Source organism: Cervus canadensis, chromosome 19 (assembly GCF_019320065.1).
Source record: "Cervus canadensis isolate Bull #8, Minnesota chromosome 19, ASM1932006v1, whole genome shotgun sequence".
Classification (NCBI taxonomy): domain Eukaryota; kingdom Metazoa; phylum Chordata; class Mammalia; order Artiodactyla; family Cervidae; genus Cervus; species Cervus canadensis.
In genome coordinates this window covers 5,677,418-5,691,462 of record NC_057404.1, presented here as the reverse complement: position 1 = coordinate 5,691,462, position 14,045 = coordinate 5,677,418, and the positions used below count along the sequence as shown (strand labels likewise).

General features: G+C 41.3%; 1 protein-coding gene across 19 annotated transcripts in view; it reads left to right on the top strand.

Moving 5' to 3' along the window:
* The window catches only part of LIMCH1 (LIM and calponin homology domains 1), a 347,525-nt gene that overhangs the window by 329,444 nt on the left and 4,036 nt on the right, over positions 1 to 14,045 (top strand). For 8 of the 19 annotated variants that reach the window (XM_043438432.1, XM_043438427.1, XM_043438426.1 and 5 more), the window contains 7 exons: positions 272 to 376; positions 1,768 to 1,895; positions 3,069 to 3,187; positions 3,679 to 3,802; positions 5,939 to 6,025; positions 7,503 to 7,611; positions 9,806 to 9,908. In XM_043438432.1, the coding sequence (XP_043294367.1) occupies positions 272 to 376; positions 1,768 to 1,895; positions 3,069 to 3,187; positions 3,679 to 3,802; positions 5,939 to 6,025; positions 7,503 to 7,611; positions 9,806 to 9,908 (775 nt within the window). The remainder of the gene's footprint in view (positions 1 to 271; positions 377 to 1,767; positions 1,896 to 3,068; positions 3,188 to 3,678; positions 3,803 to 5,938; positions 6,026 to 7,502; positions 7,612 to 9,805; positions 9,909 to 14,045) is intronic. The other 11 variants (XM_043438430.1, XM_043438441.1, XM_043438444.1 and 8 more) reach the window with 5 other exon arrangements.

Here is a 14,045-nt window from a genome sequence, read left to right as displayed (position 1 = left end):
GTGGATAGTCCTCCCCCAATAGCATTTCTAATTAGGCCTCATGAATCATATGAACTAATTATCTTGCAAAGACTGTTTTTCTAAATTAAATTCTAATTTCTTAATCATTCACCATAGAGAATGCTATCTGATTTTAAAAGACCTTTTTTTATGCACTGCTTGTTTGTACATAATTCTGATGTTTTTCCCTAAAGTCCTTTAATGACACTTTTCTCTTGACAAATACTGTTATCCTTTTTCTCCCTTTCATTAATTCTTGTCCTTCCCCTAGGAGCGGAAAATAATTGAGGACACTGTGGTTCCATTTACTATTTCTTCAAGTTCTGCAGACCAGCTCTCTACATCTTCCTCTGTGACAGAAGGCAGTGGGACAGTGGTGAGACCATAGATTTAAAGCAATTCATGAAATAAGTAAACCAAAATAAAAATATAAAACCACAAGGCCAAGTTTCCCACCAGTTTATACACAGGACTGCTATAGAATCATGTCAGCTACCACATGGCCATGGTACCCCATGGTACCATCGATGCCACGGCCAAACCCTAGAGTCGATCCCTAAGAAGCAGCGCACGCATTACTGAGGCCCGCTCTGCCCGCACAGGCTGCAACCAAAGCCCCTGCACTGGTTGGCACGACCCTGCTTAGCGAAGCCGTGTGCTGGAATGTCTTTCTCACTGCCCATCATTCACTCACTCAGCAGACGTGTGTTTCTCTCTGCCAGACCATTCATCTCTTTGCCCTGGATGGTAGCAGCATGATGCCAGCAAAGCCAACAATATGCTCACACCAGCCTTCACAAAAGTTGCTTCTAAATAGCTCTTGAAACTCCACATGAGATATATATGTGTCTCCAAGGGCTGGAGAGAGTCCAGAAAGGCTGGTCTAACTCTATATCCCCTAAATAAGGTCATGGAGGTAATGGACAAATGTCATAGCAAGACCTGGCTTGTCCATAATCTACACTATGTTTTTGACGATATAAGTAACAGAATACATTCATTTTGCAATGAACATAATACCACTTGGGTATATGTCATATTTGTTGTTTCTATAGTCAATTAAGGTGTGCTGCAACACACTATATTTTTTTTAATTATCCAATTTTAACTTAATACAGATTGTACAAAAGAAATTCAGTACATTTGATATTGCCTGGTTACTCACCAAGCTCAGAATATTGCTTATCTTTGCTGTTGTATACAAAGATCATCACAAAAGCCAAATCTTTCATATCTCTTTCATATATTGCAATAATTATGAAATGTTGTGTAGACTTTAAAATAAGTTGTTTATAATCGTAATCAAAGGAATTCTACACTGTCCAACAACTAACTTTTCAATATGCACCAGCCATTTACACATACCGAACTTTGAATTTTTTATTTAAACTTTTAAAACACTTTTAAAATTTAAAATTAAATTTTTTGTATAGTTTTAAAGGTTATACTCCATAATCTGCATTTTAAAATAACCCATGGATACTTGAAGCCACTTGTTCCTAAATGAGCAGTCCTATGACCTTGTTTTGTTTTGGAAGATAGGTTTTCTAACCAAATCCCTTTTGTGATAACTTTTGAGAGAGATCCAGATTACATGTTCATTTCAAATTATTGGAAATCAGTTACCATTCAGTTGATTTGAACAACCATTCTTTAAACTGTAGACAGTGTGATTGAAAACAGTTTCAAATATTCCATGGCCAGACATGAGTGTTGTCCAGTATGTTTAAAAATTATATTCAAGATTATCCTTGATTTCCCCATTAGAATAAGATGGACTTGGAAAACTGTTGCGAGGGAGAACAAGAGGCAAGACAGAAGAGACCAGTCCAGGAGGATAACAGAGACTCCCTGCTGAAGACTAGGGCAGGCAATCCACCGGAGGAGAAGGGCAGGTATGGGCCGGTCCAGGCTGTTCATCTGTGTGTGTGCGGCGGGGCTGTGCCCCTTCGCTCCATCACTAGGGCAAACCATACTCAGCTTTGAAATTACCTTCCAATCATACATTATCCATATATCATTGCCTGAACACATTCTAACAGCTCTGAAGTCCGTGTCCTTATGCTATTGAATAAAAATAGTCTAGTTTTTAAATAGGTAAAACCTTTTTTAAACAAGGAGAGACTGTGTAGATCACCCAGGAGGCTGGCTCTGCTACCAGCAAGTTCTTTATGATAGAAGTGTTTGCCCCTGGGGCTTCAATATGTCAGATAGATAGTGACAAGTGTGCATGTATGTGTGCATAAACACTTGGGTACACGCTCATAGCATCCTTAGAGGGACCCAGAGAAACAACAGGTTATCTGAGTATTATTTTCAAATCCTGACCAATTTGAAAGGTTGGTTGGGAGCTGAACTCTTCTGGCGGGACTTGCTCTGAGAATTCTTCTGGGCTCATCAGCTAGAAGACCCGCTGAATTGTAGGATGTTGGAGTTTGGGGCCCATGTCTAGAGCCTGCAAAGCCCTTTAAACAGCACATCTGTTTTCAGCTAAAATTATTTACAGAGCATTTCCAGTTTTGAAATCCACAAGTCGAGGATGTCTGACGGATGCTGGTAAACATTTTACGTGAATTATTGCTATTTCTCCAGACAGTCCGTGTTGTCACCAGAAACTTTGAAAAGATCTCCTCCATCTCTCCTTTCTTTGCCTTTGTTGTTATTTTTTTTAGTCACTAAGTCGTGTCCAACTTGCTACTAAAAGACCAGTGAATTATCATAGGCTGCCAAAGCCCCATATGGCTGAAATGCTTTCTACAATAAGCCCTCTCTTGTGGAAATCTGGGGGAGTATAGTTAGCTCTGTCATGCCTCAAAATTATTAGAATGAAGAGTTTTGTGGACAGGGAGGTAGAGAGGATGTCAGAAATGATGATTTGTTAAATTGACGGATAATGAAAATGCAAAGCGTTTGACAGGATTCTAAATCCATTTTAAATCTAGTTTAAAATAATATTTAGTTGGCCCCATTCTTTTCATTTTGTAATTGGTACTTCCTTGTCCTGAGGGATAAGATCAATCATTTCAGTTACTTTTATCCCTGTTCTGAAATATATTTCTTTGTTTCAGCAGCCTAACTCAAGGGGTCTTGACTCATTCTGAGAACCCTGCATCAGAAGGCATCTCCCACCAGCTGGATACAGAAGCTGGGGCCCCACACTATGGGGTGAACCCACAGCAAGCTCAGGGTAAGGATGGAGAAGGCCAGCTCCCACGTTTCAGTGGGCTTCCCAGGGGGCGCTAGTGATAAAGAACTTACCTACCAATGCGGGAGACTTAAGAAATGCGTGTTTGATCCCTGGGCGGGGAATAACCCTTGGAGAAGGGCATGGCAAGGTGCTCCAGTATTCTTGCCTGGAGAATCCCATGGACAGAGGAGCCTGGCGGGCTATAGTCCATGCGGTCACAAAGAGTCAAACAACTGAAGTGATTAGCAAGCACACATGTCTGTTTCTATTATTGTAAGACCCCTTCCCCACCCCATGGTCCAGACAGATGTGGCCTCTGCTGGCTGCTATGCTAATCGGCACAGTGAATAAACTCCCACCACTGTGCCCCAGGAAGTCCCATGAGATCACTGTGAGACCTCAGCAGACATTAGCATTAGAAAGGTGATTCCTAAGCACGAAGGTAGCAGCTTTACCCGAGCACTAACTGTGTGTTCTTTCTTTGGCCTCAGATCCATCCCAGAATCAGCAGGTATCAAACCCACCGATGCACATTTTAGAAGATGTGAAGCCAAAAACCCTTCCATTGGACAAAAGCATTAACCATCAGATTGAGTCTCCAAGTGAAAGGCGGAAGTGAGTAACGGAATAAGATGGTTGTGGAATTTTTCTTTTTCTTAATTTTATTTTTTTATTGAAGTTTAAATTACAGTGTCATGTTAGTTTCAAGTGTACAGTGAAGGGATTTAATCATATGGAATTTCTTGTCTTTTAAACTAAGAAGGGGGAAAATGAAAAAGTGAGAGTTGGCAGGTGGTTTGCAGCATTTTTGTGCTTTCTCTCCATTCACTGTCATTGTGGAGGTAACAAATACTTATGAAGTTTGGGATGATCTTCCTGGCAAGTAAGTATTTACTCTGAATTTAGCAACTTAAAAGAGACAAAGTAACGTTTTTCACTGACAAATCTAAACATTGGAAAGAATTTTCTGGCATGTTGTATTACCGATTTATTTAAGCAAGTTTAATGGTCTCAGAGCCTATGGACAAATGTTCTTTTGAGGAAAAAAATGTTTTCCTCTACTTACCATTCTCTTTCCTTAAATAACTACCCCCAGACTTTAGTCTAATTTTGTAACAATTACATTTTTTACAATAAAAATAGTTCCCATCATTTTTGAAGCATGGCAATGTAACAGGCACTGTGTTGAAGGGTTTGCAGATATCTGTCACCTCTTCTTTTCGTGTATTAACTCACTGAACTCTCCCAATTACATGATTGAGTTATTGTTCCCATTTTACAGATAAGGAAACTGAGGCTCAGGGAAATTAGATAACTTACCCAAAGTACTTGTCCGAATGAGTAGAGGTAAAGGGATTCAATGTGAACCCACAATTTCATTATGTCATATTTGACCTATAGTTTCCTTGTAATCAGTTTTAAAAAGATAATATACATTATCCTTTAACCAGTCATACGACCAGGAGCCAGACCACCTGGATTCAAAATTTTGACTCTGTCACTTGCCTGCATGAAACTTAGAGCAAGACACTAATCTTTCTCTGCCCCAGTTTCCTCGTGTATAAAATGGGAATAGTAGAAGCGCCTACCTCCTAGGGTTCTGTGCCTGGAAGATGGTAAGTTCTACACATTGTCGGCAATGATGTTGAAAACGATAGTGATGGTGATACCGATGATGATAATTTGTCTTATAAGTTCACCTTTTTATCTGATTTTTCTTGTTAACACTTTTTTCTCAACACAGTTTTAAACCATTTCCCCCTTTACTCTTATGTCTATCTAATTTCATTCCTCTGTGTCTAGAGGACATATGCAGCATTAACAGAAGCTAAAATCACGTAGAAGGAGTCATTATTGTTATTGATTATTGTGATTTTCAACCTTTTTTCAAGGCAATGGTTCTTATACTTTAGGATATTCCATGAAAAACTGATATTTTGAAGAAGACAAGCTCTGTCTAGGGAGGGAGGCTTGGGGTTGGGGAGGTCAGGGGCTCAGGAAGTTATTCTGAAAGCAGTTACAGGACAGATGGCCTCACGCCCTGTGGATGTCTTTGCTGGCATTTCTCTTTCCCTCGTTCTTTTCTGTGTCCTATTCCTTTCTTTACAAGTGAAATTAACTTTTAAAAGCGAAAGCCCAGAACTGACAGCTTGATCACAGGCAGGGCTCACGTGTAACCAGCCGCACCTGTGAAACCATTGAGGGAGCTTCTGGCTGGGAACCATTCTGCCTTGGATATGCCCATGACATAGTGGTTATTGGTTGTTTTGAACATCACCCCTGATCATTTGGACCTGTGATGAGTTTCTGAATAAGGGTGGAAGCCACCTCACTGAAAAATATTTACTTTAAGCACTGCTCTTTATTTCTGGGATCTCTTGAAGAGCTTTTCCCTATAGCCTCACTTACCTCTCCCTTCCATCCCATTCGTAGTTTTTATATCTAACTCAACGTGCAACTTTAACTAGCAGAGAACCTGGCAAAAATAAGGAGTAGAAAATTGTTTTGTCTTTTCTGTTCAACAGTGCCAGCCTGGTTTTGATATGATACCAGTTCAGCCAGTGTCTGAACAAGCCTGCTAGATGGAATTATTTTTTTGCTCTTTATTAAAAAATTACCACCAGGATGTGCAATGGTCTTTTACTTGGTTGTCAAGGAAGAGGGCTTTTTTTTTTTTCTTCTAAAAGGTCTTTTCTTGTGGGACTGGGCTCCTGTTTACTTATGATGTTTGGCTCCTTTCCCGTGTTACAGGAAAAGCCCTCGAGAGAACTTCCAGGCTGGGCGCTTGTCCCCCTGCTCCCCCACCCCTCCTGGCCAGTCACCAAACAGGTACAAGAGGTCAGCAAGCCTTTCTGAGGCTGCTCTGTTTTGGCTGGAGCCTGCTGAGCATCATCACCACCGAACGCGTGCTTGCCAGGGGCCCATGTGGATTTGTCCCCCCGCGTCTCTTCCTACACACACGCAGAGGCGGGACAAAGGAACACACGCCATCCGCCTGAGGAGTTTATCAGCCCTCGGTCAAGAGCCAAGCGTGTGGCGCTGGCACGACTGTGGCCATCGGCTTTAATGACATTGTGGGAACCCGCAGTCTAATAAGAAAATCCACCAGGCAACTGCCAGGCTCCTAAGCCGGCGCCTTTCCCCCAACGAGGCTCGGTCCTCTAGGCGGGATCCGCTGAGGGCTCTTAGAGCGGTCCAGGCAGGCGCTGAGAAATGAAACTTCATCTTCCCTCTTTCTCTCCTCCAGCCCTCCAGTGAATGCTTCTGGACATTAATTGGGCCCCATGATAGTCTTAAAAGCTGCCTGAGCTCCCCTTCCTGGAGAAACAAATTACTAAGTACTGCAGGGTTTTCTTTGATTCAGAAATTTCATTTAACTGCGGGAGAAGAGGGAAATCCTAATACATAGAGTTCTGCGAAGGGCAGCTCTTCCTTTTTTTCCTCTTGTCTTCCTTCCTGTGTCTTCTGTCCCTGTGTGTAAGGTTAGCTTCCAAATGACACTGCATGTTTTAAAGTTTCTTACGTAATTCCAAGAGTTTTCCTCACAGTTGGCATCATTGCAACCTGACCTTCGCTGTGGGAAAGCTGGCTTAGGGCACAGCTGTCCTGTCTAAGCCAATGCAATGGAAACCCAATGTGAGTTCTTCACACCAGATCACAGAACTTGGTGTCAGGGCAGAGCTTTGATCATATATCTGCCGGGTATCTGTTAGACTGGATCCCGATTTCCTCTTTACTTTTAAGCAACAACAACAAAATTTTAATAAATAAAAAGGAATGCCCTAGTGGGCCAGTGAACCAATTACAGAAAAACTTAACGCAACTAAAACCTTAGTAAAACTAAACTTGATGGTCTTTGAGGATTTAAGAAAACATATGATAAATACACTGAATCATTTCAAGGCATTTGATCACTGTGCTTGAACAGACTACAGCACAAACTTTTTATAACAAATAATTCAATTAGCCTCCAACTAATAAAAATAAATGGGGAAAAAAAACAAATAATTCCTGCGTACAGAGTTCCACAGAGTGCCACAGCAGAGGCTTACTGTATTTAATCGATCAGTTATCACCATCTTATAGCTAATGCTTAATTCCTGCTCATTATCATTCCAGTATTTGTCATTTCATTCATGATATCAGTGTTTTAAAAAACCATTTTTTTTTGCATGAGGCTCCGTATTCGTGAGGCTCCGTGTTCCATTTCATTTCTGCGTGAGGCTACATATTCGTGAGGCTCCGTGTTCCATTTCATTTGTGCGTGAGGCCCCAGACTCTAAGCAGCGCATCTTACCAGGCCGCGTGTTTCTAGGTCTGTGAGCGGGAAGAAGCTGTGCTCTTCGTGCGGGGTTCCCTTGGGCAAAGGCGCTGCTATGATCATTGAGACCCTCAGCCTGTATTTTCACATCCAGTGCTTCAAGGTACGTATTCGTCACGCCCCTCCCTGAGTCCAGGCTCATCGTGTGTTTTGGCCTCGTTCTGCGCTTAGTAAGCGCCTCCTGGAAGTCCTAACAACCTTTGTGTGTGAGGCCCCCCAGCGCTAGGTTGTACAGAAATGGGCATGGAGTCCATCTTTGAGGATAAAATTCTTCTATCATGCATCCCTCTGGGATGTCGGGTTAGAGGAAGCAAGATGTATATGTGTCACGTGTCTTTGTAAAACTGTTTTTTTTTGTTGCTAAAGAGTGTTGCTCTAGCAGGAAGCTAAGCAAGCCACCCAGGAGGACAGTGATACTTCTGAATCTTTAAAGGCAGGGCAGATTTATTTGGGATGTAACATCTTTGCTTCTTCTTAGACTCTTGTGACCCAGCTCAGAGGTTTTTGGTCTTTGACCTTGATGGGAGATTTCCCTCAATTAAGTGGTTGCAGCTAGTTGCTAAATTGTAGATCTCCACATGAGTGTGTCTGCAATCACAGATGGAGTATTACTCCCTCTAAGAGCTGCCCTGCTCAGCACACTGAGTCAAGTTGCCTTTGTTACAGGTCCTTATAGAAACTTTCATGCTTCTTATTGCTCACGATCGGACTGTTTAAATATCATCTCTTCTCATAAACTACAAGCTCCATAAGGGCAGGTACCGTGTCTGTCTAGCTCATCATTATTTCCTCTGTATACCTAGAGGAGATGGTATCAGTAAATATTTCTAGAAGAGTGAATTAATGAATAACTGAAAATGAGAAGGCTTAAATTTTAGTCTCAGATCTCCTGCCAATTAGCAGATGAGCTAACCACTTAATGCTTGCCTGATTTATTTTTAAAAATTTACAGACTATATCGGCATCTCCTTTCATCACCCATGGGCATGTTTCAAATAATATATAATTTTCGAAGCTATACCCTCTAGCTCTGGAAAAGAATAATTTATTTTCCTTCATCATGCGGACATGTTTTCTTCTGTCCTCAGGTTTTGTCCTGTTTCTTGTTGGCTCCCCCCTAGGCTATAAAGTAAACTTGCACAGGTTTAAAATAACTCTCACTTTACCTGTACACTAAGAGAAAGTGGATGAAGCCGTTCTGAAATTATTAGCTTAATTATGTCAGTAATCACTGGAAAGCAAAACTTATCATGAACAAAACACAATATGGATACTTAGACTCAATTTATCAATATTATTGTTGTAAAATTAACATAAATAATGTATATCCTAAATTATCTTGGAGTATTGTGAGGCTCATAGTATATACTTTTAAGAATTTCATGGTCATATCAAGATAATATGTTCTAACACCACAGTTTATTCTCAGAAACTTAACCAGAACTCGAAATAATCAAGGTGACAAAGAGTTTTTGCAGATTCTCAATGGACAGGGGACTTAGCTGTAAAGGCCTTTGTTTTCTCTAACCGTTCACTTCCAAGAGCTGACTTGAAGCTTTAAGCTGCGTCACCATATGGGTTTATCCCTACCCTTGTGTGTAGGTATAGCTCGTAATATAATTTGAATGGAGCCCTCCCTGTGCCCCGGGTGACCTTAGAGTCTGGGGCCCTTTGTTCGCTCCTGGGCTCGGTCATAATCTGCCTGCAGGTGGCTGGCATGAAGCACGCCCCGCTGCCACCGTCTCTGGTTCAGCCAGTACCGTGCACCCCACGGTCTGCTGCACTCAGGCTGACCTGGTATCATTGCCTCTAACATGGAAACTTAAGATGGGGGGTGCTATTCCGCAGTAATTATAGTCAGGTGTTAATAGAACTTGCCAACAACTCTGAAAAGCCTCATTCAGAGACAGGCTTCGATATATAATTTGTTGGCCATGTGTTTACTTAAAACCACTAAGATTTAATCTGTTTAAGACAGTCTTCCATCTTGAGAATCAGCTTTGGGATTCAACCTGATAACCACTCACCAACTTCACAACCTTGGACAAGTCACCTCTTGTCCTAAGCTTTCTGAACCATTGTCCTTCTCCGTAGAATGTTAGGACTTGGGATAAAATGCTAAAAGTATATTGTTTCTGGAAGTCAGCTTGCGGAGCAGCCTCTCATACATAGTAGATACTCAACAAATGTGGAGGTTAGAGAAGCGATCACCGTGCTCCTCTTGTGAACAGTAACCAAGCATTGTAAGGAAACAGCTCCTTATGTGCCTTATAACTTCTGTTGTTTCTGCCCTGCAGTGTGGAATCTGTAAAGGACAGCTTGGAGACGCAGTGAGTGGGACGGATGTTAGAATCCGAAATGGTCTTCTAAACTGTAATGACTGCTACATGCGATCCAGAAGTAAGTCTTGGGGGGAAATACCTTGAGATGTACGGGTGCAAGCACATGCCTTTGCTGGACCAGTTTAGGAATTCAACTATTTCTCCTATCAGTTGATGCTCCTACACTAAAAGAAAGATTTATTAGCAATGGTAAAGAATCTGCCTGCAATGAGGGAGACCTGGGTTCAATCCCTGGGTTGGAAAGATCCCCTGGAGGAGGGCATGGCAACCCACTCCAGTACTCTTGCCTGGAGAATCCCCATGGACAGGGGAGCCTGGTGGGCTACAGTCCACGGGGTCACAAAGCGCTGGAGGTGACTGAGTGACTCAGCACAGCACAGGTAAAAGAAACACTAGTGAAGTGACCCCTTGTTTACTGTTTCTTTCTCACTTGAACGACTGCTGCAATGTGGCCAAATTCCTTTTAACTAGAAAGGCATTAATACACTAGCAGGTGAAAATGTAGACCGAGTTTGAGACACTGGCTGAGCTCACCATGGAGATTCCAGTGAGATACAGGGGTGATGTCAGGCCTGTAAAACCCTATTCATCTGTTGAGGGGTCTCTTTAGGAGACCAGCAGCATGCGGAGGGTATCTCACAGGTGAAGAGTCGCTCTGCACTGTTCATCAAATCAGGCACCCGCTCCTCAATGCCTGCATTCAGGGGTTTCATGGCATAATGTGGGCTTGTTCCCAACGAAATTGAAAATTCTTTGAGAGACAAAACAGTGTGTTTTATTCTCTGTGAATTCCCACTCTCCTCCAAAACACCATAGTACGTACTAATCAGCGCTGAGCCAGTGTGTGCTGCCTCGAAGCTTCCTTGAGCCGCCTGCTGTCCCATCTTATGCCTAGGCCTCCTGACGTGGACAGGTCTTGTATTAATAAATTTGGGGGGCCACAAGGGGGTGCTGTTGCCCAGCTGCTGTTTAGAAAATATGAAACTAGCCGGTGGCTAGCCTCTGAATCTGTCCTCAGTCTCCATCATAAATATAGTCCTTATGGTGGATAGGGCTTCTCTGCTGACTCAGTTGGTAAAGACTCTGCCTGCAATGCAGGAGACCGGGGTTCAGTCCCTGGGTCAGGAAGATCCCCTGGAGAAGGAAGTGGCGACCCACCCCAGTATTCTTAGCTGGAAAATCCCATGGACAGAGGAGCCTGGCAGGCTCCAGTCCGTGGGGCCGCAAAGAGTCGGAAATGACTGAGCACACAACACTCAAAAGCATGTGTATGTGTATAATATATAATTATATTTTATTTAAACTATATTTGTATTTGTTTGCTTTGTTTTTATACATTAAAAAGCAAAACTAAACCCTTTTGTCCCAGGATTCAAAGTAATATTTTTTCTATTATTGACACAACTTGGGAGTTTTCCTGCAACCTCAATGACCTGTTGCCTGTGAGCCAGGGGACCAGAAGAGGGCGCTGTTAGGCTGAAGGATGGTTCAGCCAGATTTGAACGTGCTGTAAATCTGAATTTCTTTCGTCCTTTAAAGGGATTGAAGGATACCAGCAGAGAACAAACCCAAACCCACCTCTGGATAACAGTGACCTGTTTTCATTCAAATTTTTATTTTAATTGAGAAGCTGGGTGTTTCATTGTCATTTCTTTCGGAAATTAGCTTTTAGGATCTAGGCCAGCAATTTTTCTCTTGTGGATACAAATATAAAGGATGTTAAGTGCTTTTGATTCCAAATCTAAAGACAAGAACCATGGGGTTCCTGCCACTGTCCTGTAAGATGAAAAATAGGTAATTGGAAGTAGATTAAAGGTACTATTTTTTCTTTAATATTTTTGATGCACTATTTCACTAGATGATTTTTAGAATACAAATGTACTAAGACCAAACTAAAAGGTTCATTATCTCTTTGCCTAGAGAACCAGTATCTATATTCAAAAGAAGAAATAAATAGAAGGTATAAATGATAAAAGTTTAGGGAAAAAAATGGATTGTTTAGAAAGATAAAAAATGAAAAATGAAAAAAATCTTCAGTCAACCGCATAATCACTTTCTAATAATTTCTTGGGGACAGGGGCAGAATGTGTGTTTGTGTATATACATGTGTGTGCGCACACACCCAGATGCACACGTGTGTGACAAAGCTCCCTGTGTTGGCTTTTATTTCACAAAGATAAGGGCACAGCCACAGTGGTGCTTACTTTTTGTTGCTGCTGTTTTTAACTTAATGATGAAAGTGAAAGTGCTGGTCGCTCACTCCTGTCTGACTTTGTAACCCCATGGACTGTAGCCCACCAGGCTCCTCTGTCCATGGGATTCTCCAGGCAAGAATCCTGGAGTGGGTTGCCATGCCCTCCTCCAGGGCATCTTCCCAACCCAGGGATCGAACCCAGGCCTCCCACATTGCAGGCAGATTCTTTACCCTCTGAACCACCAGGGAAGACAACTTAGTTATATATCTTGGCAATTTTTTCATATAGCATGTCCTTTCCCCTCATTCTTTTTAAGGCTCTTTTATAGCTGTGTGCAGTCCTACTGTATGGACTTACCATAACTTAAAACTAATGCGCTATGAAGGAGTGCTCCTGTTAATTCCAGTTTTTTTAATACTATTTTTTTTAAATGCTCCAGTGAACAGCCTTTTATGTATGTCTTGATGAACCTTTGAAAGCACTTCCACAGGGTAGATTCTGAGCAGTGGAAAGTGAAGTCGCTCAGTCGTGTCCGACTCTTTGAGACCCCATGGATTGTATGTAGCCTACCAGGCTCCTCAGTCCGTGGAATTTTCCAGGCAAGAGTACTGGAGTGGGTTGCCATTTCCTTCTCCAGGGGATCTTCCTGACCCAGGGATCAAACCCAGGTCTCTCACATTGCAGGCAGACGGTTTACTGTCTGAGCCACAAGGGAAGTGAAACTGCTGAGTTAAAGGCACATGCTGTTTAAATCTTCAAGCAATTTGCCTAATTATATTCCCCGAAAGAGCACACTCTCTCCAATGTATATGAGAGCCTGTTTCTTTCCCTATGCCTTTGTCAGCTCTGGATATCATCAAACTTTTAAAATTTCCACTCTGCTAGGCCGGGGGGATACAACCTCTTTGCTTGGATCTGTAGTCTTTAACTAACTATAAGTGAGTTTAAGCATCTTTTCATTTGTTTGTTCACCATTTATACTTCTTTTTCTATTAAAACCTTTTATATTTCTTTATCATTTTCCCGTTATTCTCAGTTGCTTTTTATGAGTTTTTTGTAAATTAAGGAAATTTTCCCTTTATTTTATATTTGCTACTTTGGGCAGTTATCATTGGTCTTTCCACTTTGTGATTTTTTTTTTTCATAGAATAAATTTTCAGTTTAGGTAACATAGTTACCTAAACTTAAGTTACCTAAACTTAAGTTAGTTAAACATAGCTCTCGTTTTTCCTTTTTGGATTCTGGGTTTTGTGTTCTACTTAGAAAAGCCCTGAGTACTCCAAGAGTATAAATAAATTTAGCTGCGATTTCTCCTAGAATTTTTTTAATTTTCTCTTTGGCATATAAACATATGATAATCAGAAATGTATGTGGGGGTAAGAAATAAGATAGATACTAGATTTATTTTGTTTTCCAGTTACCCAATTGTGTGACTATAACTTACTGAAAAATCCCATTTTTTCTTATGAATCTGAAATGCGACTTTCTCCTAAACTAAGTTCCCATATATATTTTGGGTCTGTTTCTGGATATTTTATCATGTTTTATTAACCTGTTTATTCTCTAGTATCAGTTTTAATTAATATAGCTTCATATTACGCTTCAGTATTGAGAGACTGGCCACCTTCTCTCCAATTATTTTTTCCAAGTTTTCCTAACTCTCACATTTATTTTTCCAGATAATTAATATCATTTTAGACTAAACTTTAATCAGGTCAACAAATGGCAGGGAGAATGACCACCACATCTGAGAGTACTGCTCATCTCTTTCTTGGTGTCAAGAAAACTCTACCTTCAGAGTGAATAGGGGGAGAGACTAACAGTTGGATAGAGAAGTATAAATCCACTTGAATTGATTGAATATACCCCAGATGCAGTAAAAGAGTCAGAATGGGGAAAATGGCTAAAAATCATTTTTTTCTTTTTTTACTTGATTTTGATCTGAAGTTAAGAAGGGAGATGGATAGATGTGAGAGGTGGTTTATCTCAAAGGCATTCTT